Below are 19,820 nucleotides of genomic sequence, written 5' to 3' on the forward strand. Positions count from 1 at the left end.
GTACACAAAAAGCCAAATACCAAAGAAATGTTGAGAGCGGAAATTCACAACAGATGCTGATTCGCATACACGTTTTCCTTAATTTCAAATCCAGTCAAGAAACGAACAAAAAAAACCCCGCTTTTCTTCTCCGCAAAAACTTTGCCAGCAAGAAAGTGTGTGCTGTGGTCCAAAAATATAACATTTCCGCAACAGTGGTTTCATTGTGGCGGAAATCTAATGACGCCATTATGTCGCGCTCGCGCGAGTCCTCCCAGAGACCACGACTGGCGGGGAGAATGTGGTTTTGGAGAGGGGGCGTTCATATTTTTATCGTTATTGTAATGGGTGGAATTTTATGGGAACTATCTCTCTCTCTGACTATGGGCAGACAAAAACAGATTTATCAATCGTAAATTGATAATAAAATGCGGTTGCGAATTACTACAAGTTTTATTGGCAACATTTATTTGTTACATGATTATTACAAAAACTCTTCAGCATCCTTAGAATTGCATACAAATTACTGCGGAGATTTTGCCTACTTGGCGTTAACCGGAAGTTCACCAGAATCCTTAAACTTTGGCTTTTGAAATCGAAAAAAAAACACTGGCTGGCGCCACAAAGTCGACCATCTTTGCTTTCCTAGCCCAGCAGTAGCATCAGTAGATAAACGTACTAACATCAAACCAAAGTAGAAATCGCTTCTACATAGCATATACTAGAGTGAGTTGAGTACATAAAACATCTCCTTGGCCAGTTTTTGGTGGGAAGCCCCACGTGGTCTGGTGGCGAGAACATGCCAGATTTCCCCGAGTTTTGGAATTGACGCAGTGTGTGTGTGTACGAAATTGGGCACTTTTATGTACACATTTCTTGGGTTTTTCCCTCCGTTGGAGGGGAAATTTGAAACTGTAGCCACCGCCACTGTGGCTTTATATATTGAAGGCTGGCGCCAGAAAGACTGCTATTCTGGGTAGAACATGACGACGCTGCCGGTTGGTGGAAGTAGAACTTTGGATCAATGATTTCACTCATTTATAACATAATATATTTTAGTAGTTTCAAAAATTATCTAAACATAACATTATTTTAGAAATTATAAAAACAAAAGTGGAGAATTTAAATGATTGTCCAAACTTTGATTTTAGAAGAAAAAAACTCTTCTTTTTATCTTAACCAACTTAACTTAATATGTTGTGACATCAAATAAAAATCTGTATCATTTCGAAAAAAAACGTAGGTCGCTACAAATATTTTTCAAAAGTTTATGTGGAAATAAAAGTCTAATCAACTGAAAACAATTTGAAATGCATTTTCCTGCGATAATAGTCATATTTAGCATGTTTTAATTCGCTTAAAATATTTTCAATTTTTGTAAAATTCTGATGTTTGAATATTTTGGAAACTAATTATTACAAAACAACTAGCCTGGAGAAAAATTAATTTTAAAACACTTTTTTTTATTGAAATGTGGAAACCATGCATGGCTTATAATTTCAGTTTTTTTAATTTTTGAGTTAGGCCAGTGTCAAGGGACACAAACTTCAAAAAAAATTTGCAGCTAGCCTAATTGATTTAATGTTTCTAAATCACTAACATTCCCATGTCTTAATCCTTTTAATAGGTATATAAGAAACTTGGGAGGGTTCCTTCAAGTATTAACGAAAAACTAATTGTTGACCTAATTAAAATTAAGCAATCCGTTCAGCAAAGTTTTAAAACAGAATTATAAGACATTTTCTCAGTTTTTTGAAAAAATATTACGCTGAAAGTGTCTTTATTTAAAAAAATATTTCCAGATGGATTTTTTTTCAAGAATTTCAACTTAAAATAGTTTAACCAATAATTGAACATAAAGCACCGTGCGTCTCCAGCCAAATGTACTAGGAACTCATTTTGATGGAGCAGCATGGTAGTTTAAATTCGATTGATAGACCAATATTTTTTTTCGAACAAACATGTCTCAGAATACTGTTTTTAACTTCTCACCGTTTTTCGATATGTTACGTAAAATATCCTGAAAATCATAGAAAACCTTCCCAAAACCTTCAAATCACCAAACAAAATTTTCTTTTGATGTTTAAGTGTATTCAGCGATATTTTTAAAATTTCTTAGTATTTTTTTTTTTTTTTTTCGTTTAAAGCCTAACAAATCACCTTTCTTGGCGAGCAAAAAATTGTTCAGCCAGTCCGGAGACATATTTTTTTTAATATCGTTTTTGCGATATTTTGTACCAACCTTTTTCGGACAGGACCACCGTAATCGCCAAGCAAAAAAAAAATAGGGGCCAAATATTTTGGCCAAGGAACCCCTATTCTAAATACAGTGAGTCTATAGTCTTGTTTATCCGAAGGCCTTGGAAAAAAATCACTCCGGGTATTAGATTAACGAATAAACTCTTTTTTGTCTTATTTTTTATTTTCAAGCTTAAGCATGGCCCTTAAACTATTCTAAAGTGATTTAGAATTGTTAAATCCAAGATGGCGGTGATAAAATATTGAAAAAAAAAATCATTTAGATTTAATAGGTTGTTATAATTTGACTAAAGGGGGTCGAGGAACTCGAATTTGATGTTTAAAAAAACAGAAAACAAAACAAAAATATCGAATCGGATAAATGAGGTTTCGGATTATCGAGTCTGAACTGTATGAGCCAAATCGGAGTACTTTTGAGCTGGATCCTGCTGGCTTGACGTGGAACATTTTTTTTCTATAAATCATTATTTAAAAGAAACATAATTCCGGTACCCGATTGTACATCATCCTAAACTCTAGCCATAGCGCAAATTTTTATTTTTAACTAGGAAAACGGAATATAAAAAACGAATGTTTTGGAAATGTAATGCCGTTGCAAATATTTATTGAAGTTTATTTTCTTTGACTCTGACCGAAATCTAGAGGGTGGGCAATTATTTAAAAATAAGGCCATTGCAAATTTTATTTGAAGTTTTTGTATAAAGATTATTTTGGTTTTTTTAATCAAATAGGGCACCACAGATTGGATTATGAATTAAAACTTAACAGAAACAAATAATTTTAAAAGTTTATTGATATTTTGAAAATTTGATTTAGTAGGGTAATTTAACCTTTAGTGGACCCCCTAGTAGAGCCTAAGCACATTTTTCACAAATTGTCAATATTTTAAGCACTTTTTCATAACCCTTTGTACAAAACAATGAAATCTGAAGTCTTTTGAACAATTTTGACTATTTGTTTCATCAGTTATTTGTTTTTGAGCAGAAAAATAGCCATTTGAAAAAAAAAGTTTTTTTTGCCTGTTATGGACCCCCTTTTCCTATAGTGGACCCGGGTCCATAATCCGATTGTGGACCCGGGTCCACTATAGGCAAACTGTTATTTTTATACCAAATTCAACAGATTTTTGATGTTTTGATGCATGGTGTAGGTCTAATGATAGATATAATGAATAAAAGATGGATTTTTCTCACTTTTCATCATAAGCAAACATGTTTTGTTAACAAATTTGGCTTTAAATAACGAAAACACCTTACAGACATTTAAACACATTTATTTCCGAAAAAGATCAGAGAAAACGTTTAAAAAACTACTTTAAAAATAAAAATTATTTAAAAAAGTAATTTTGATGCAATTTTGTCCATATTAATTACATAAATGGTTGACCGAAACTAAACAATAGATTTGTTTACAGTTGCCGATAAAACCACGCACGTTTATTTAAAATAAAGTTTTGTTATTGATTTATTATTATAAAATAAAATTTCAAACTGCAATTATGATGCTTCAGTTAAGTACAATTAACTATAGTTTTGATTCATTTTAAATTTTAATGGCTTCAGCATTTTTGGTACTTTTAACATGAAACAGCTATATTTATACTCATAATTGAAAAAATATGCATTTAGGTTGATAACAACAAGTATTTATTGTATGTTTAAGAGAAACTTTTGCTTAAATAAAATACACAGTTTTCTTCATTTTTGAAGGTTAAATTAACAGGGGTCCACTTTTAGAAAAGTTTTGATTTTCGTTGTCCTATATTGGACCCCCCTAATTTTTGTTCGAACATGAGCAGTTCTTCGCTTTATTTTAGTAAAGTTCCTTAAACTTACATTATTTCGACTTGCTGAAGTTAAATAATCAGTCAAAAATGATTGGATAGTTAATTCAATAATAAAATATAAAATGTGTGTGAAAATGCTAGTGGCCATGGCTGATTTCAGATGTCGAACTCAAAACACTTATTTTGGTGAAAAGGACGATTCAATGTCAGTCAACATTGTTTTAAATAATGCTGAACATGCCAAATAAAAGATTTGTAGACAACAACACGCTTATAATTGTGATTTTATTGAATTTTTCATCAAAAACCCTTCAGAGGGTCCACTATAGGAAAGGGGTCCACTAATGGATAACGTACCCTTGCATAACTGCAACTGCAAAACATTTTGTTTGCTTAAAAATTTTAAAAGTTGAGCTTGAAATATGAATTTTTATTTTTATTTATTTTTCTTTTGCATTGAACAACATAGAGTGCTTTTTATGTGTTTTTGCCTTCCTCACCTCAATGAGGAAAGGCTATAAAATCACTCGAAATATGAACTTCTTTATTAGACCTCGTAGACCCACCTTCACGTATACCTATCGACTCAGAATCAAATTCTGAAAAAAATGTCTGTGCGTGTGTCTGGATGTGAGTCCGTGCACCGAAAAATATGCACACGATTATCTCCGTATTGGCTGAACCGATTTTTACCGATTTGGTCTCATTCGAACCGTCTTGGGGTCCCACAAGACCCTAGTTAATATTATGAAGTTTTGTAAAGTACTTCAAAAGTTATGCTAAAAAAACGATTTCGAATAAAGTCCGGAAGATTGTAAAAAGGGTGGTTTTTGTAAGAAAACCCGTCATGCTATACATTTTTAGAAAGGTATTTAGAAGACCTTTCCGAAGAGCCCAAAACGTTGAAGATCTGAAAGCCCTATCAAAAGTTATAAGCACTTAAGCACGGGTATGAATCTTCAAGCAATTTCAATATGGCGACTTGTATCAGAAGAAAGTGAGGCATTTTCGCTAGTTCTCACTGTTCTGTGTTCTGCGTGCACGTCCGCAAATATCGACCACACACATACTAATACAAAGCGCCACCAAGAGGCAAAAGGTAGTTACGAATATTTTTGGCACTTTTGTTAAAAAATATGCGTTTTTGCAAAAACAAATAACAAAACCAACTTTTAAGTGTAGTTCGACTGTCAAACTTGTAATTCGTTGCTGATTTGTTGGGATTTTTTTTTTTAAATTAAAAGTTTTTTTGCTGCACCCCTTTTGGGCGGACATTTCTGTTGTCACCTTTTGGTTCCTTGGATTTTCCATGGATAATTTCACAGTGTAATAAACAGGGCAGCTACCACCACGCGGCGCCACCGTTTTGATTGAGAAAATGATACAGGTTTTTCAGACGAGTTTCAATCCCGTGACTTAAGTGTTATTTATGCACTTTTTGGAGGCCGGATCTCAAATATTTTTATGAAAACGTTGTCCGGATCTATCATGCGACCTGTTTTTGTATAGGTAATCAAAAGACCTTTCCAATGAGTCCAAAACGTTGAAGATCTGACAACCCTATCGAAAGTTATAAGCACTTAAGTGTTATTTATACACTTTTTTTTAGGCCGGATCTCAGATATTTGGATAAAAATAAGTCTTATTTATACTCTTTTTTAGGCTCAGTGCATTAACTTTATGAATGTAAGGAAGGCACCACCCACCTAAAGGTGGATTAAGCAACGTTTTTATGTTAAAAAAAAACTCTATTAAAAAAACTCTAGATGCATTCAAATAAAATCAATTTGGTCTGAATATCCTTGAAAACTAGAGAGCCTATATGGAGAGGCGAAATATCACTCTCAGGGTTCCAATTGAACTGTCAAATCGGGGTTCCAATCGAGCAACAAGATCATGCAAGAACAAGGTTGGAATCAATTTAAATTAATTTTGGCAAAAAAAAACGAGACTTACAACAATCACAAGTATTGTAAAACTGTTGATGGTAATAATCTGGTAGTTTTTGTTATGTTTGTGCTAGTTCGGTACAAGAAAAATGCTAGCACCAAAGAAAAACAAAAAGTTTTTCAACCTTAAATTTTAATGACCTTGGGTGTTTTGAATTTTCTCCCAGAACATTTCATTTCCCTATGTAGGTCCCTATTAGGTTTAAACCGTGACGTCATTTGACAGCTCGTGTGCACTGTTTACATGGTGTAAACAGTGCACTTCTTTCTAACCTCCAAATCGAGTCGGCGTAAAACCTAATTGAAAACCCCGTAAAGCGTTTTGCATTTTGGTAACGGAGAGGTTCAAAACAAAAGTAAAAGTCGTAAAAGTACCATGCGTTCCAAGGGTAAAGCTTTTCAAAGCAAACAGCGTGAAATGTTTCAACAGAGCTTTTGAAAGTTGGTATTGACAAAGCTGGCAACATTTCAACGACTTCGAACTTCGAGCTTCAGCACAGTGAGGTTTAGAATAGTACGGTTTCAAGGAAAATTTACAAAATTTTAGGAAAAGTATTTTTTTATTTTTAAAATTTAATATGTTTGATTTTGTTAAATATTTGTTTACCAAAGTTCAATTTTGGAGCAAACTGTAAAAGCTCACCAGTAGAAAGCTCACTAAGGGCTTCTTGTCATCTGTAACGAAAGTGACTTAGCAGCTCCGCTCAAGTTCCAAAGTTCACCTGGAACGAACGATAACAACAATCGCTGTTCGGCTCAGTGTAATTAAAATTCACAAAATCATCAATCGCAGTTCTGTGATGTTACGAGCAATTACCCAGTCAGCGATCGTCACAATGGGCAGTCGGAACTTGTGCAGCAATGTGAATCCTTCAAGACTCCAGGGGAAAGTGGCCGTCGTGACCGCTTCAACCGATGGGTAAGTAGAGCAGTGTGTGATTGGGAGTATGCTGATAAGATTTCTAATTGCAGAATCGGCTTCGCCATTGCGGAACGTCTCGGCAGGGAGGGAGCGAAGGTTGTGGTCAGCAGTCGCAAGGAGCAGAACGTGAAGAAGGCGGTGGACCAGCTGAAATCGGCCGGACTGGACGTGACCGGGGTCAAGTGCCATGTTGCGAATGCTGCCGACCGGAAGGCGCTGTTTGAGACTGCGATGAAGCAGTACGGTGGGATCGATATTCTGGTGTCGAACGCGGCGGTGAACCCGGAAGTCGGAGCTGTGTTGGACGCGAGCGAAGAAGCTTGGGACAAAATCTTCGACGTGAACGTAAAGTGCTCGTTCCTGCTGGCCAAGGAGGCACTTCCGCTCATTCGGCAGCGGAAGTCGGGCGGAAGCATCGTGTTTGTGTCCTCGATTGCCGGATTTCAACCGTTTTCGCTGCTCGGGGCTTACTCGGTCAGTAAGACGGCCCTGTTTGGACTGACCAAGGCCGCCAGTCAGGATTTGGCCCCGGAGAACATCCGGGTTAATTGTATTGCGCCGGGCATTGTGAGGACCAAGTTTGCGGCCGCTGTGAGTAGATTACTTGTTATAAGATGTCCTAAAACTAACAAACTTTAAATAGCTTCAGGATTCGGAAACCGCTCGGGCAACGGCGTTGGAGAAGATTCCGATGAATCGTTTCGCCGAACCAAAGGAGATCGCGGGCGTTTGTGCCTTTCTGGTCTCGGAGGACGCCAGCTACATCACCGGCGAGACGATTGTCGCCTCCGGAGGCATGAGTTCGCGACTGTAAGGAATGTGGTGTTCGATCTTTGTTCAGTTTTTGGGTAATCAGGGAAATAAAGGGCTTGTTGTTTAATCTTTGGAACGAAATCTTCGTTTTATTACAAGTAGGAAATTCAACCGCTTCGTGGTCAAAAAAAATTAAACATTTCAGGAAGAAAAAATACTTATTAACCTCAACCAATCATGGTCCTCTTGCGTCCTCGGGCTCGAACCTCCTCGTACTTGGCAATGGTTTCCGCCAGCTTGAACTTGTTGTGCTGCCTGTAGCTGTCCAGAACCAGCTCGAAAAACTCCGGAACCTCGCTGTGAGCACTGAGCAACGCTCTCTCCAGCACGTACAAATCGACACCCATGTCCTCGACGTTCATCGAATGGTAAGACAGCCCAAAGTCAATCATAACCAGCCGGTAGGGAAGTTCCGCGCCCTCAACCGGATCCAGCAGCATGTTGGACGTAGTTAAATCCCCGTGAATAATGTTATGGCCGTGCAGCGTCCCGACCACGCGGCCAATCTCCGCCGCCAACTGGGCAATGGCCGCCTTTCCGTCCCCCTTCAGTACCGTTTCGTCCACCAACTGCTTTGCCGTCTTGGCCTGGTCCAAATACTCCATGTAAATCTTCCTCCCGTTCATATCAACCCCCAGCAGCTTCGGTGTGGCCACTCCAGCCGCCTTGCATCGTTCGAACGCCTTCTGCTCGGCCTTGATCCGCTGCCGAGTCAGCTGAACGTCCAAATCCGGATGGCGGTACTTCTTGGAAAAGCGTTCCTTGACCAAGCACCGAACGCCACCGTGCTGACCAATGTACAGCTTACCCTCGGCACCCTGCTTCAGCAGAGTCTGGCCACCCGTCGGCTCGGAGTCGTCCGCTGCCATTTTGTAGATCTCCGGAACTTGCTTAATCGGCAATTTTGGACATCCGACAAGACTCGGGCACCGGTGAAAGTGTTTTTATTCAACGCAAGTTGATCGTGCCGACTGTTTATTTAAGTTGGAACTGTCAAATCGATAGAGCTTTATGACGTTTCGCGTACACACACTAGTGCACCATTTGATTTTGCTGGCCGGACATAATTTAACCTCAATCTTTTTCGTGTACGTACACGCAATACATGCGCACGTAGAATCCTCTATTGACCTTTCTGTACTCAATTTTGGGTAGAGTGTGGAGCGAGTGCTTTCCCCATCGAGGAATTAAAAGTGAGAGTGTGTGCGTGCAACATGGAGTTAAAATTTTCAAATTGCCATGGTGATCTTCACAGAAAGTTTAACTCCATGTTGCACACACTCTCACTTTTAATTTCTCGATAGAAAATTTTAGTCGACGTTGCATGTTTCGTTGCGTCGGACTCTGTCGAGCAGAAATGACGGTGTACAGAACAGAAATGGTCATTTTCGGGTGTTGGATTGTCGTCGGAGACGAAATTTTCTTTACGAAATCAGAATTTTGAACAACCCTGGAAATTAATTTATTGGTTAATTTTTTACTTTTCCAGAATAAAGCAAAATCAAAGAATTCCACTTAAAACAATCTCAGTTTGGAAAATAGGGCCCCCTTCGGGCTAGATTTATTGCACTGAGATATTCATTCGTCATGAGTCACTAGTACATTAAAATTATAATGTTGTAAATAGGAGTTGTTGCAACAAGTTTTGCAACGAGTTGAATACATTTTTTTTGCAATCCGGAAAACACCCTTTGAATTGGATTTTTTCAGTGAAACGTTTGATTCCCCGCTTGAATGTTGTTTGCCGTCGACATGAGTGTCAAACCAACGACGTCAAACCGTGTCAAAGTCCAAAACAGTATCAAAAAGTATTAAAATAGATGCTGAAAAGTGCTTAACAGTACTGTTATTTTTGGTGATGTATATGTAAGCAGTTTCACAAAGGATTTTGCAAAAATGTTATTTATTATACTTTATTTATACCCTATTTATCTCATTCAATTATTGGTTTTATCTAGTATTCAGTACTGTCGTGGTCAAAAACCACCTTCAAAATTTGGGAGATTTGCCAATTTGCCAACTCCTGTAAGCGGAAGGTGATGGGATTCCCGTCTGGCTTGGAAAAGTCAGATTCCCTTCAAAGAGTAAAAAATCTCATTGGGAATCCTGACCGGTAGGATTTGGGTTTCGTCTATCAAACATCGACAAAGGCTGATTTGAAATAAATCAATTTAAAAATTTATAAAATGTTCTTACACATACACTCCCACACAAGATGTATCTTGGGAGTCTCTCTCCAAAATTTTGTCTAATTTAGTCCAACCAGTGGCATTTGTTAATGAACTTCGTGTTTCCAGAAAAACACATTGCAAGATTCAGTTCGCTTTCTAATATTTTACTTCAGTAGTCTGTAGCTCACCGAAATCATGAAGTATTTTGATGAATCTTTCAGAAGTGATATAGAAATACAAATTTACAATCAAGCTAGATTTTTGTTTGACGAGATCTCATTCTAAGCTAAGCATTTTGAGCAACTTTCGTTCTCAGAAAAACATTACTTCTCTTGTTTTCTGTTTTTCTTGTTTTATTTTTAGTATTTTAATTTGCATTTATCTTGTTTATTTTATCTTTGTTTTTGTTAGTAACTGGCCTATTCTACCACCTCCTATCATTACATTTTGCCTGTCTATTTTTTTTCATATTTTTGAAGTCACTTTTTTTATTTTTTGCCTGTTTTTCATATTTTCTGCTCTAGAATGGCACCATTATCATTTAAATTGTAAAAAAAAATCGTAGAGGCAAAGTCTGGGAAATTACTGCATACTTCTTTTTACTTAAAATATAGGAAATGTTAGAATAAAACACAGCCAAAGTTGACCCCTAAAATAACGACATTTTTAAAAACATTGGCAAAGTCCCATAAAACAAGTAAAACTTCCAACCCTAAAATTTTCTAAAATTTTAAGAGTTCTTCTTTCTAATGCTTTTTAAAGATCAAAAATTTGTTGAAAAATTGAATTTTGGCGATTTTTTAAATCGAAGCCCGTCTAGAGGCGGGGTTGGGTTGTAAAGGGTTAATTTTATATGTAGATAAGGTTTCTGGAAACTTTGGGATAGTTTATGAGTGGTTTGATGATTAGAGCATGTAAAATGTTTTGACCCAGGTGTGGAGTCAAGTAGCTTTGTCTCTAAAATCATGGAATGTCATCGTAACTAAATCCTCTACAAATTTACCGCTCTACAGTGGAATATTTGATATTTATTTATACGTTTTACAAATACCAAAATTATACCTAAATAAAAAAACGGAAAGAAATAAACAATGATTCAGAAGAGTAAACGGAAAATAGTGCTTGTGATTCAGAACTAAACGTCGATTAGCTCTCCACGTGGACATCACTACTGCCATTGCTTTGCGAAAAGCAATGGTGGTGGCATGCTGCTACTGCTATTGTTCTAAAGCAATCTACACATCTGCACTCGCGTATACGAGGAATAAGTCAACTTTGTAAACACAGATGAAAAGTCTATTGTTGTTGTAGTTTTTAATCCGCGCACAGAAAGAAAACCGCCGTTATTAGCTATACATTGCGTGAATACTCTGCGCAGGTCAATCATAATAAATAACGTGGAAAAAGTTACAACGCTACAAATTACTTTTTTTTAGAGAATGTTTAAAGTGTTTTACTTAGGGTACGATTCTGTTCAACTTGCGTGAATGTCTGGTTTTGGGTTTTTGTAATTTAGTTAAAATTTAGAATACGGATATTGTGTGCGTAAACGCCTCAAAAAAAATACGCTGCGTTTGTGTTTAAATTATATGGAATAAATTATATCAAAACAGATCTGTGGTACATGAGTCAATCATACAATAAAAGGTTAGTCACTTGCTTTTCTATAAATATATAAAGATGTCGGAATTACGAATTCGCGCCAGCCATCGAACGGTGTTGATCCAATCTTTCCCCTCAATCCGTCTCACGTTTCTTGTTCAAATGAAAACTAAAAATTACCTGCGAACATCGTCGAGCCAAGGGAATCTACGTTGCGCGTCGTCGTCGTAAATTTCCTCCTACTAATTTGTTCGCTCTTTCGCGCTCTCGTTCATCATCATCATTGCATCGCATTCAACCCCTTTTTTCCCCTTCCCTCCCTCCCTTATTGGTTTGCTATTGTTTGTTTGCTTGCTTACGCGAGGCTCCGCCCACTTTTAGGCCTCTTTATGCTTCTCGTAAAAGTCGTCCAGGTACTTTTTGTACTCGACCTGGTTGGGCCACATCTGGGACGCCTGCGAGTTGAGCGGGCTGTCATTGTTCGGTTCGCCGAGCAGCGACTGGATCGAGAGCAGGATCGTCCGCACGTCGTACAGCGCCGACCACTTGTCCTTCAGGATGTCCAGGCAGATGGAACCGCTGAGGTCCACGTTCGGGTGGAAGCACGGCGTCAGGAACTTGACGTTCGGCGCCGAGTACGGGTACGAGTTGGGAAACTCGAGCAGCAGTTTGTACTTTTGGCCCTTGTACACGGTGTCCTCGGGGCCGCAGATGGTGCCGATCCACTTGAAGAAGTTCTCGCCCTCTGGGAAGGCCGAGATGGACTTTTCCGACGACATCATCAGCGCCATCAGCTCCTTCTGGAGTCTGCGGGATGAGAAGAACCGATAAGGTTGAGCACCGACGAATTGCAAATTAGTCGATCTATATCGAATGTCGACCGATTTTGAAGAATTTGCTTGTGCCAAATTTTGTACAGGGTTGATTCAGAAAAGCTCGACGTGATGTAAACAAGTCTACCCAAAAATGGGTAAACCCTCTATTTGCTATGCGTAATCAAGATAATCAATAAAACCGAAATTTATCCCTGCTCTCCCCTAATTTTAAAAAGCTTCTGGCATCTTTCTTCAACAGAAGAATTTGCTCTTTTTCTGTTTTTCTTCCACCTTCCGCAAAGAATTTTCGACCTCGCAACGGACCAAACACAAAAAAAAGGAAAAATCCCAACGGGACACTCACCTTTTACTAACGGCGTGGTTGTTGTTATTTATCAGCGTTTCGTCGTTCTGCTTGGACGGGTTCGACGAGGCCGCCCGTTCCGGATTGATGTTCTGGGCCATTCCCACAGAAAAATAAAAAACCGAGAGCTCCGCTGGAAAACGATGGCCTCACGAAAAACGGCGATGGCTTCCCTCCTCTTCTTTTGCTAGCAGTTTCGTCCCGCGCCTCCTCTCTTCACTCTTCCCTCACGTCTTCTTCTTTGTCCACCACTTGCAGGAAGAAGCTCCAGTAGCAGCAGAAGATGGCACTCCCTCCGACGGCACGGCACTTCCTCCGGGTTCCGGAACTTGAATCGGCTGCGACAACGAAGATGGTTGCAGATTGCGCTGAGCTGATGTCACTTGCGGGAACTTTTGATGGCGTTTTAGAACGGTTCTTTTTCGTTCCAAGATGACGAATTTCACTTTTTGCTGGTAGCTTCCCTTTTCAACTGACGTTCTGCCAAGGTGTCTTGATTAAAATAAGGTAAGGCGGAGTTTTTCCTGCTGTCAAAAACGAATACACTCAGAATTAGCGTTACACATTCATTAGTTCACTTTTACACACTTGCTGGGATTTGTTGATTCAAATACGAAAACACAAAAGTGTGTAAAATCAGTGGTCCTCAGCCAGCTGCATCTCGCGGGCCATTTTGGAAATTTGCGGCCGCGTGTGAAACAAAAATACAATTTGCAACATTTCAAAATGTAGAAAGCTGAAATTAAAAAGGTGCAGGTGGTTATGTTACACATGACCAGTATGACAAAGAACTTTGCAAGATGATTGTTGAAATTTTCGATTAGAATGTCCGGTCCAAATTTCCCCATGATTCCCTTATAATTAACGTTCTATCGAACTAAGGGGACGGAAATGGCAAGTTGCTGAAATAGAAATTGAGGTGAAATCAATTGCCTTTCCTTCACCACTCGAAAGTTACCAAGATGCGGGAATGTTTTTGCAAGGCTGTTGCAAGCAATCGGCGGCAGTAAAGGAAATTTGAACAGCAGACATAAAAACTGCCCTTTACTGGGCTCTAGTTGATTACGGGATAGTTATTCTAAATTTCCAGAAACAGATTTTCACAGCGGCACAAAAAAATGTGCATCGTAGTAATCTATTTATTACTTCCTGCCTAATAAGCAATTTATTTTAACTGCTTAACTTCAGATAATGGCCAAATGCAACTTTTTATGTCCAATATCAAAAACCATAAAGTTTGATACCCATATTGCCCCAACTCTTTCGGTCCGGCAAGTGTCCTCCCATCGGAACATCCGCGGGGACTCCGGCCACTCCGGATTGTGGCCACTACTGCCGAAATGTCAAATTTCATGTCCAGTATCAAAAACCATAAAGTTTGATACCCTTATTGCCCCAACTCTTACAGTTCGGCAAATGTCCCCCCATCGGAACATCCGCGGGGCCTTCGGCCACTCCGGATTGTGGCCACTACTGCCGAAATGTCAAATTTCATGTCCAGTATCAAAAACCATAAAGTTTGATACCCATATTGCCCCAACTCTTATGGTCCGGCAAATGTCCCCCCATCGGAACATCCGCGGGGCCTCCGGCCACTCCAGATTGTGGCCACTATTGCCGAAATGTCAAATTTCATGTCCAGTATCAAAAACCATAAAGTTTGATACCCATATTGCCCCAATTTTTACGGTCCGGCAAATGTCCCCCCATCGGAACATCCCCGGGGCCTCCGGCCACTCCAGTTCAGGTGGTGGCCAGTTCCAATGATCGACTCCCGCGACTGGCACGTCTTGGTTGGTCCTTGCCTCCAGGCCGTCTGCTACCGGGCCATCTGCTTCTGATGTGCTCTCGTCGACGTCCAGCAATAGAATGAATTTTCGGGACCGACCGAGCCGAGTTTTGTTGGCTCGTCGACGATCCGAAAATTATGAGGTGGAGTGGGGGTGATTTTAGATACATCAATCTCACGTCTCTCGATTGACTGATTGGGAAACGTTCGCTCATCCAACCAGCGTGCACCAAAAAGAGGGGAAATTTGCCGAGAGGGGAATTCCTCACGTAACGTTTTCGCTTCGCGAAAATTTTGGATTGACACCACGTATAGAAACCTTAGGACAAAGTTCTTTGTCAAAAAAACTAAAGCCCTAGCTAAAGCCTGGTCTACAATAGGAAACTCGCATGATCGCAGATGCAAGCTCAAGTTTTAAACACATGCAAATCAATCTGATCTTCTACAATGACAATGCTGTGGTGCTGCGATTCTGTACTAAAATCGCAGACCGCAGGTCAAAAATCAAACCATCCACATTAACGACCCCCGGGTCTTTTGTGGTCTCTATTGCAAGTTTCTGCTCGAACCTAGTGGTACGTTCGTTTGATGGCTAGTTCCACACTGAGTGCCGCACTCAGAGCTGTCAAAGTGTTTGTTTGAAGAAACTCGCGCTAGTTCCGCACGAGTTTCGAGTCCAACCGCCGCCAGCGATTCCACCGGAGTAGGCTTGGTTTGGTGTGTTGTTTGTACTTATGGCATGGAGACGACTCCTACACCTGGAATGACTTAACGGCCTAACAACCAAGGCCGGGATCGACATTTTACTTCCTCATCCGATTGAAGTTTGGAGCAGATGGGAATCGAACCCAGAATCATCCGCTTAAAAAGCGGACAGCGTAACCATTCGGCCACGCACTGGTCGCAAGTTCTAATTTTTTAAATAAATGAAAATTTTCGCAGGATTCCTGCGTTGATAGTTTCTAATGGGTAATCACAGCAACCAACGCAGCTCATTGTAGACACTCGTAGGAAAGTTTGCGTATTTAAAACGATTTTTTTTCACTTCTGTCATCGCGGCGCAGCGCAGGATCGCAGTGGTTTCCCAATGTAGATCAGGCTTAACATTTTGCAAAACTTTCATTTGATCTTTAAGTGTAATTAAATGTTTGCCAATAATAAAATTTTAGCAAAATATACAAATATAAAATAAACATTTTTAGCAAGGGGCAAGAAACTCCTTTGAACTTTACTTATTATATTAATAAGTATACTAACTTTCGCTATTATATTAATACTTTCCCACCCTGAATACATACACCTTTAATAGAAATGTCATAACTGACGTAAAGAAAAGTAAGACTTTTGTTGTTGTTTTTGTTTACCGTCGACCGTCGTCGGTCGACCGTTGCCGCTTGCTGGTCTCACAAGCCAGGTTCCCATCCGATTCCCACCCAGGCTCTTCACGCCGAGAATGGGATGTGGCCAACTTTGAACTCTGTTCCAAGTATCTAACAGGAAATACTCGCATATCGTTCAAACTCGCCAACTGGAAGCTGTAACTTTGCCATCTCCGGAGTACATGCGATTGCCGGAAGATGGATTCCGTTGTAGCTGGTTCTGTCCAGAACGGCATGACGGAATTTCTGCCAACCGTACCTCGAACGGCTATAATGCCAGTGCCAAAGGAACAGCCTCATGAGCGCAACAGTAGTAGGAGGAGAAGGAGGATGACATTTTCTGAAGTGTTTTCATGCCAATGCAAGTGCCTGTCTGACGGTGGAAATTCCGTCAATTGAGCCTGGTCGGGCACAGCGGTTAGCTCTAGCCAAACAAACGTGGCCAGCTGATGTGTCAAGAGTCCCTACCGAAGATGTTACACCAGACACGGTTTGGAGATGGATGTTGAAGCCAGTCAACGTGCCCTGACATCTAAGGCAAACGAGCACGATAATGTGTTGAGGTCAAGGTTGAGGTCCAAATCAGGTCCACAAATATCGCGGCAGAAAATCTAGCCTAGACGAAACATCTCCCAACCCGCCCCTCGAACGGTCTATGATTATAAAATTGTTTTATTATTCAATTGAGCTTAAAAATAAAGAATCGGTATTGAACCTCGAGCTGGCCTGAAGCCGTCTACCATGGCCAATTCGTTCTCTTCATGGCCTGTTTGTCTCTCTGCTCTTCGCCACGAATTCCTGATGCTTTCTGGCCGCCTTCCTCCCCCTTCCATTACGGTAAATCTCGCAGACGTCGGTTTGGCGGGAGTTCCAGGATGCTCAGTTTACCGAAAGCGGTTGCTGCTGTGGCCATGTCCTCGTGAACTTTCTCTTTGCGATGACTGTTCAACGGATTCCTAAAAGATCCGGACAAGTTCCGCGAGAAGAAATATAAACCTATTTCAATCAGCTGATAAATGAAAACAACAACAATCCGCTTGCACTGTCAAAATCAAGGTGCTTCAAGTGTTGGTGAGAACTCATGGTTGACATTTCGTTAATATATTAAAAAGTATATTAAAACTTCGTTATTCTACCAAAATGTTCTTAATATTTTTGAAGTTTCCTCCCCCTTGATTTTTAGTTTCATTTTTAAAATAAAAAAGGTGCAGGTGGTTATGTTACACATGACCAGTATGACAAAGAACTTTGCAAGATGATTGTTGAAATTTTCGATTAGAATGTCCGGTCCAAATTTCCCCCTTATAATTACCGTCCTATCGAACTAAGGGGACGGAAATTGCTGAAATAGAAATCGAAGTGAAATCAATTGACTTTCCTTCACCACTCGAAAGTTACTAAGATGCGGGAATGTTTTTGCAAGGCTGTTGCAAGCAATCGGCGGCAGTAAAGGAAATTTGAACAGCAGACATTAAATCTGCCCTTTACAGGGCTCTAATTGATTACGAGATCAAAATCAAACCATCCACATTAACGACCCCCGGGTCTTTTGTGGTCTCTATTGCAAGTTTCGGCTCGAACCTAGGAGTCCGAAGGCTTGAATGGGGAGAGCACCCAAACCTCTTTCTACTCCAAGGAACCTTCCACCTCAGTGTTTGAACTGACGACCTTTGGATTGCGAGTCCAACCGCCGCCAGCGATTCCACCGGAGTAGGCTTGGTTTGGTGTGTTGTTTGTACTTATGGCATGGAGACGACTCCTACACCTGGAATGACTTAACGGCCTAACAACCAAGGCCGGGACCGACATTTTTACTTCCTCATCCGATGGAAGGTTGCAGCAGATGGGAATCGAACCCAGAATCATCCGCTTACAAAGCGGACAGCGTAACCATTCGGCCACGCACTGTCACGAGATTTCGAGATAGTTATTCTAAATTTCCAGAAACAGATTTTCGCAGTGGCACAAATAAAATGTGCATCGCAGTAATCTATTTATTACTTCCTGCCTAATAAGCAATATATTTTAACTGCTTAACTTCAGATAGTGGCCAAATGCAACTTTTTATGTCCAGTAGCAAAAATCATAAAGTTTGATACCCATATTGCCCCAACTCTTACGGTTCGGCAAATGTCCCCCCATCGGAACATCCGCGGGGCCTCCGGCCACTCCGGATTGTGGCCACTACTGCCGAAATGTCAAATTTCATGTCCAGTATCAAAAACCATAAAGTTTGATACCCATATTGCCCCAACTCTTACGGTTCGGCAAATGTCCCCCCATCGGAACATCCGCGGGGCCTCCGGCCACTCCGGATTGTGGCCACTACTGCCGAAATGTCAAATTTCATGTCCAGTATCAAAAACCATAAAGTTTGATACCCATATTGCCCCAACTCTTACGGTTCGGTAAATGTCCCCCCATCGGAACATCCGCGGGGCCTCCGGCCACTCCGGATTGTGGCCACTACTGCTGAAATGTCAAATTTCATGTTCAGTATCAAAAACCATAAAGTTTGATACCCATATTGCTCCAACTCTTACGGTTCGGCAAATGTCCCCCCATCGGAACATCCGCGGGGCCTCCGGCCACTCCGGATTGTGGCCACTACTGCTGAAATGTCAAATTTCATGTTCAGTATCAAAAACCATAAAGTTTGATACCCATATTGCCCCAACTCTTACGGTTCGGCAAATGTCCCCCCATCGGAACATCCACGGGGCCTCCGGCCACTCCAGATTGTGGCCACTACTGCCGAAATGTCAAATTTCATGTCCAGTATCAAAAACCATAAAGTTTGATACCCATATTGCCCCAACTCTTACGGTCCGGCAAATGTCCCCCCATCGGAACATCCGCGGGGCCTCCGGCCACTCCGGATTGTGGCCACTACTGCCGAAATTTCAAATTTCATGTCCAGTATCAAAAACCATAAAGTTTGATACCCATATTGCCCAAACTCTTACGGTTCGGCAAATGTCCCCCCATCGGAACATCCGCGGGGCCTCCGGCCACTCCGGATTGTGGCCACTACTGCCGAAATTTCAAATTTCATGTCCAGTATCAAAAACCATAAAGTTTGATACCCATATTGCTTAAACTCTTACGGTTCGGCAAATGTCCCCCCATCGGAACATCCGCGGGGCCTCCGGCCACTCCGGATTGTGGCCACTACTGCCGAAATGTCAAATTTCATGTCCAGTATCAAAAACCATAAAGTTTGATACCCATACAGCTCCAAATCTTTCGGTCCGGCAAATGTCCCCTTATCGGAACATCCGCGGGGCCTCCGGCCACTCCGGATTGTGGCCACTACTGCCGAAATGTCAAATTTCATGTCCAGTATCAAAAACCATAAAGTTTGATACCCATATTGCCCCAACTCTTTCGGTCCGGCAAATGTCCCCCCATCGGAACATCCGCGGGGCCTCCGGCCACTCCGGATTGTGGCCACTACTGCCGAAATGTCAAATTCCATGTCCAGTATCAAAAACCATAAAGTCTAGGTGTTGGCCAGTTCCAATGATCGACTCCCGCAACTGGCATGTCTTAGCTGGTCCTTGCCTCCAAGTCATCTGCTCCCGGACCTCCAGGCCGTCTGCTACCGGGCGACCAGGCCATCTGCTTCTGATGTGTTCTCGTCGACGTCCAGCAATAGAATGAATTTTCGGGACCGACCGAGCCGCGTTTTGTTGCCTCGTCGACGATCCGAAAATTATGAGGTGGAGTGGGGTGATTTTAGATACATCAATCTCACGTCTCTCGATTGACTGATTGGGAAACGTTTGTTCAACCAACCAGCGTGCACCAAAAAGAGGGGAAATTTGACGAGAGGGGAATTCGTCACGTAACGTTTTCGCTTCGCGAAAATTTTGGATTGACACCCCGTATAGAAACCTTAGGACAAAGTTCTTTGTCAAAATTAAGAATAACTTGATAGAAATTAGATTTTTAATAATGAATAATAATGTAGTATTACGGAAAATCTCTGT

At 40.8% G+C, this 19,820-nt stretch overlaps 3 protein-coding genes across 3 annotated transcripts; 1 reads left to right on the forward strand and 2 right to left on the reverse strand.

Moving 5' to 3' along the window:
* Positions 1 to 6,687: 6,687 nt before the first annotated feature.
* On the forward strand, positions 6,688 to 7,789 carry LOC120426340 (dehydrogenase/reductase SDR family member 4). Its single transcript, XM_039591105.2, has 3 exons — positions 6,688 to 6,892; positions 6,946 to 7,486; positions 7,539 to 7,789. The coding sequence occupies exons 1-3, from the start codon at positions 6,774 to 6,776 to the stop codon at positions 7,707 to 7,709; spliced, it is 831 nt and encodes a 276-aa protein (XP_039447039.1). The 5' UTR covers positions 6,688 to 6,773; the 3' UTR covers positions 7,710 to 7,789.
* On the reverse strand, positions 7,778 to 8,698 carry LOC120426351 (EKC/KEOPS complex subunit TP53RK). The gene has a single exon (XM_039591115.2). The coding sequence runs from the start codon at positions 8,575 to 8,577 to the stop codon at positions 7,876 to 7,878; it is 702 nt and encodes a 233-aa protein (XP_039447049.1). The 5' UTR covers positions 8,578 to 8,698; the 3' UTR covers positions 7,778 to 7,875.
* Positions 8,699 to 10,887: 2,189 nt separating this feature from the next.
* Positions 10,888 to 13,153, reverse strand: LOC120426248 (ubiquitin-conjugating enzyme E2 C). Its single transcript, XM_039590989.2, has 2 exons — positions 12,661 to 13,153; positions 10,888 to 12,288 (listed from the first exon to the last, which is right to left on the reverse strand). Exons 1-2 carry the CDS (start codon positions 12,759 to 12,761, stop codon positions 11,859 to 11,861), a joined length of 531 nt encoding a protein of 176 aa, XP_039446923.1. The 5' UTR covers positions 12,762 to 13,153; the 3' UTR covers positions 10,888 to 11,858.
* Positions 13,154 to 19,820: the final 6,667 nt, after the last annotated feature.

This window comes from Culex pipiens, chromosome 3 (genome assembly GCF_016801865.2).
Source record: "Culex pipiens pallens isolate TS chromosome 3, TS_CPP_V2, whole genome shotgun sequence".
Lineage (NCBI taxonomy): Eukaryota > Metazoa > Arthropoda > Insecta > Diptera > Culicidae > Culex > Culex pipiens.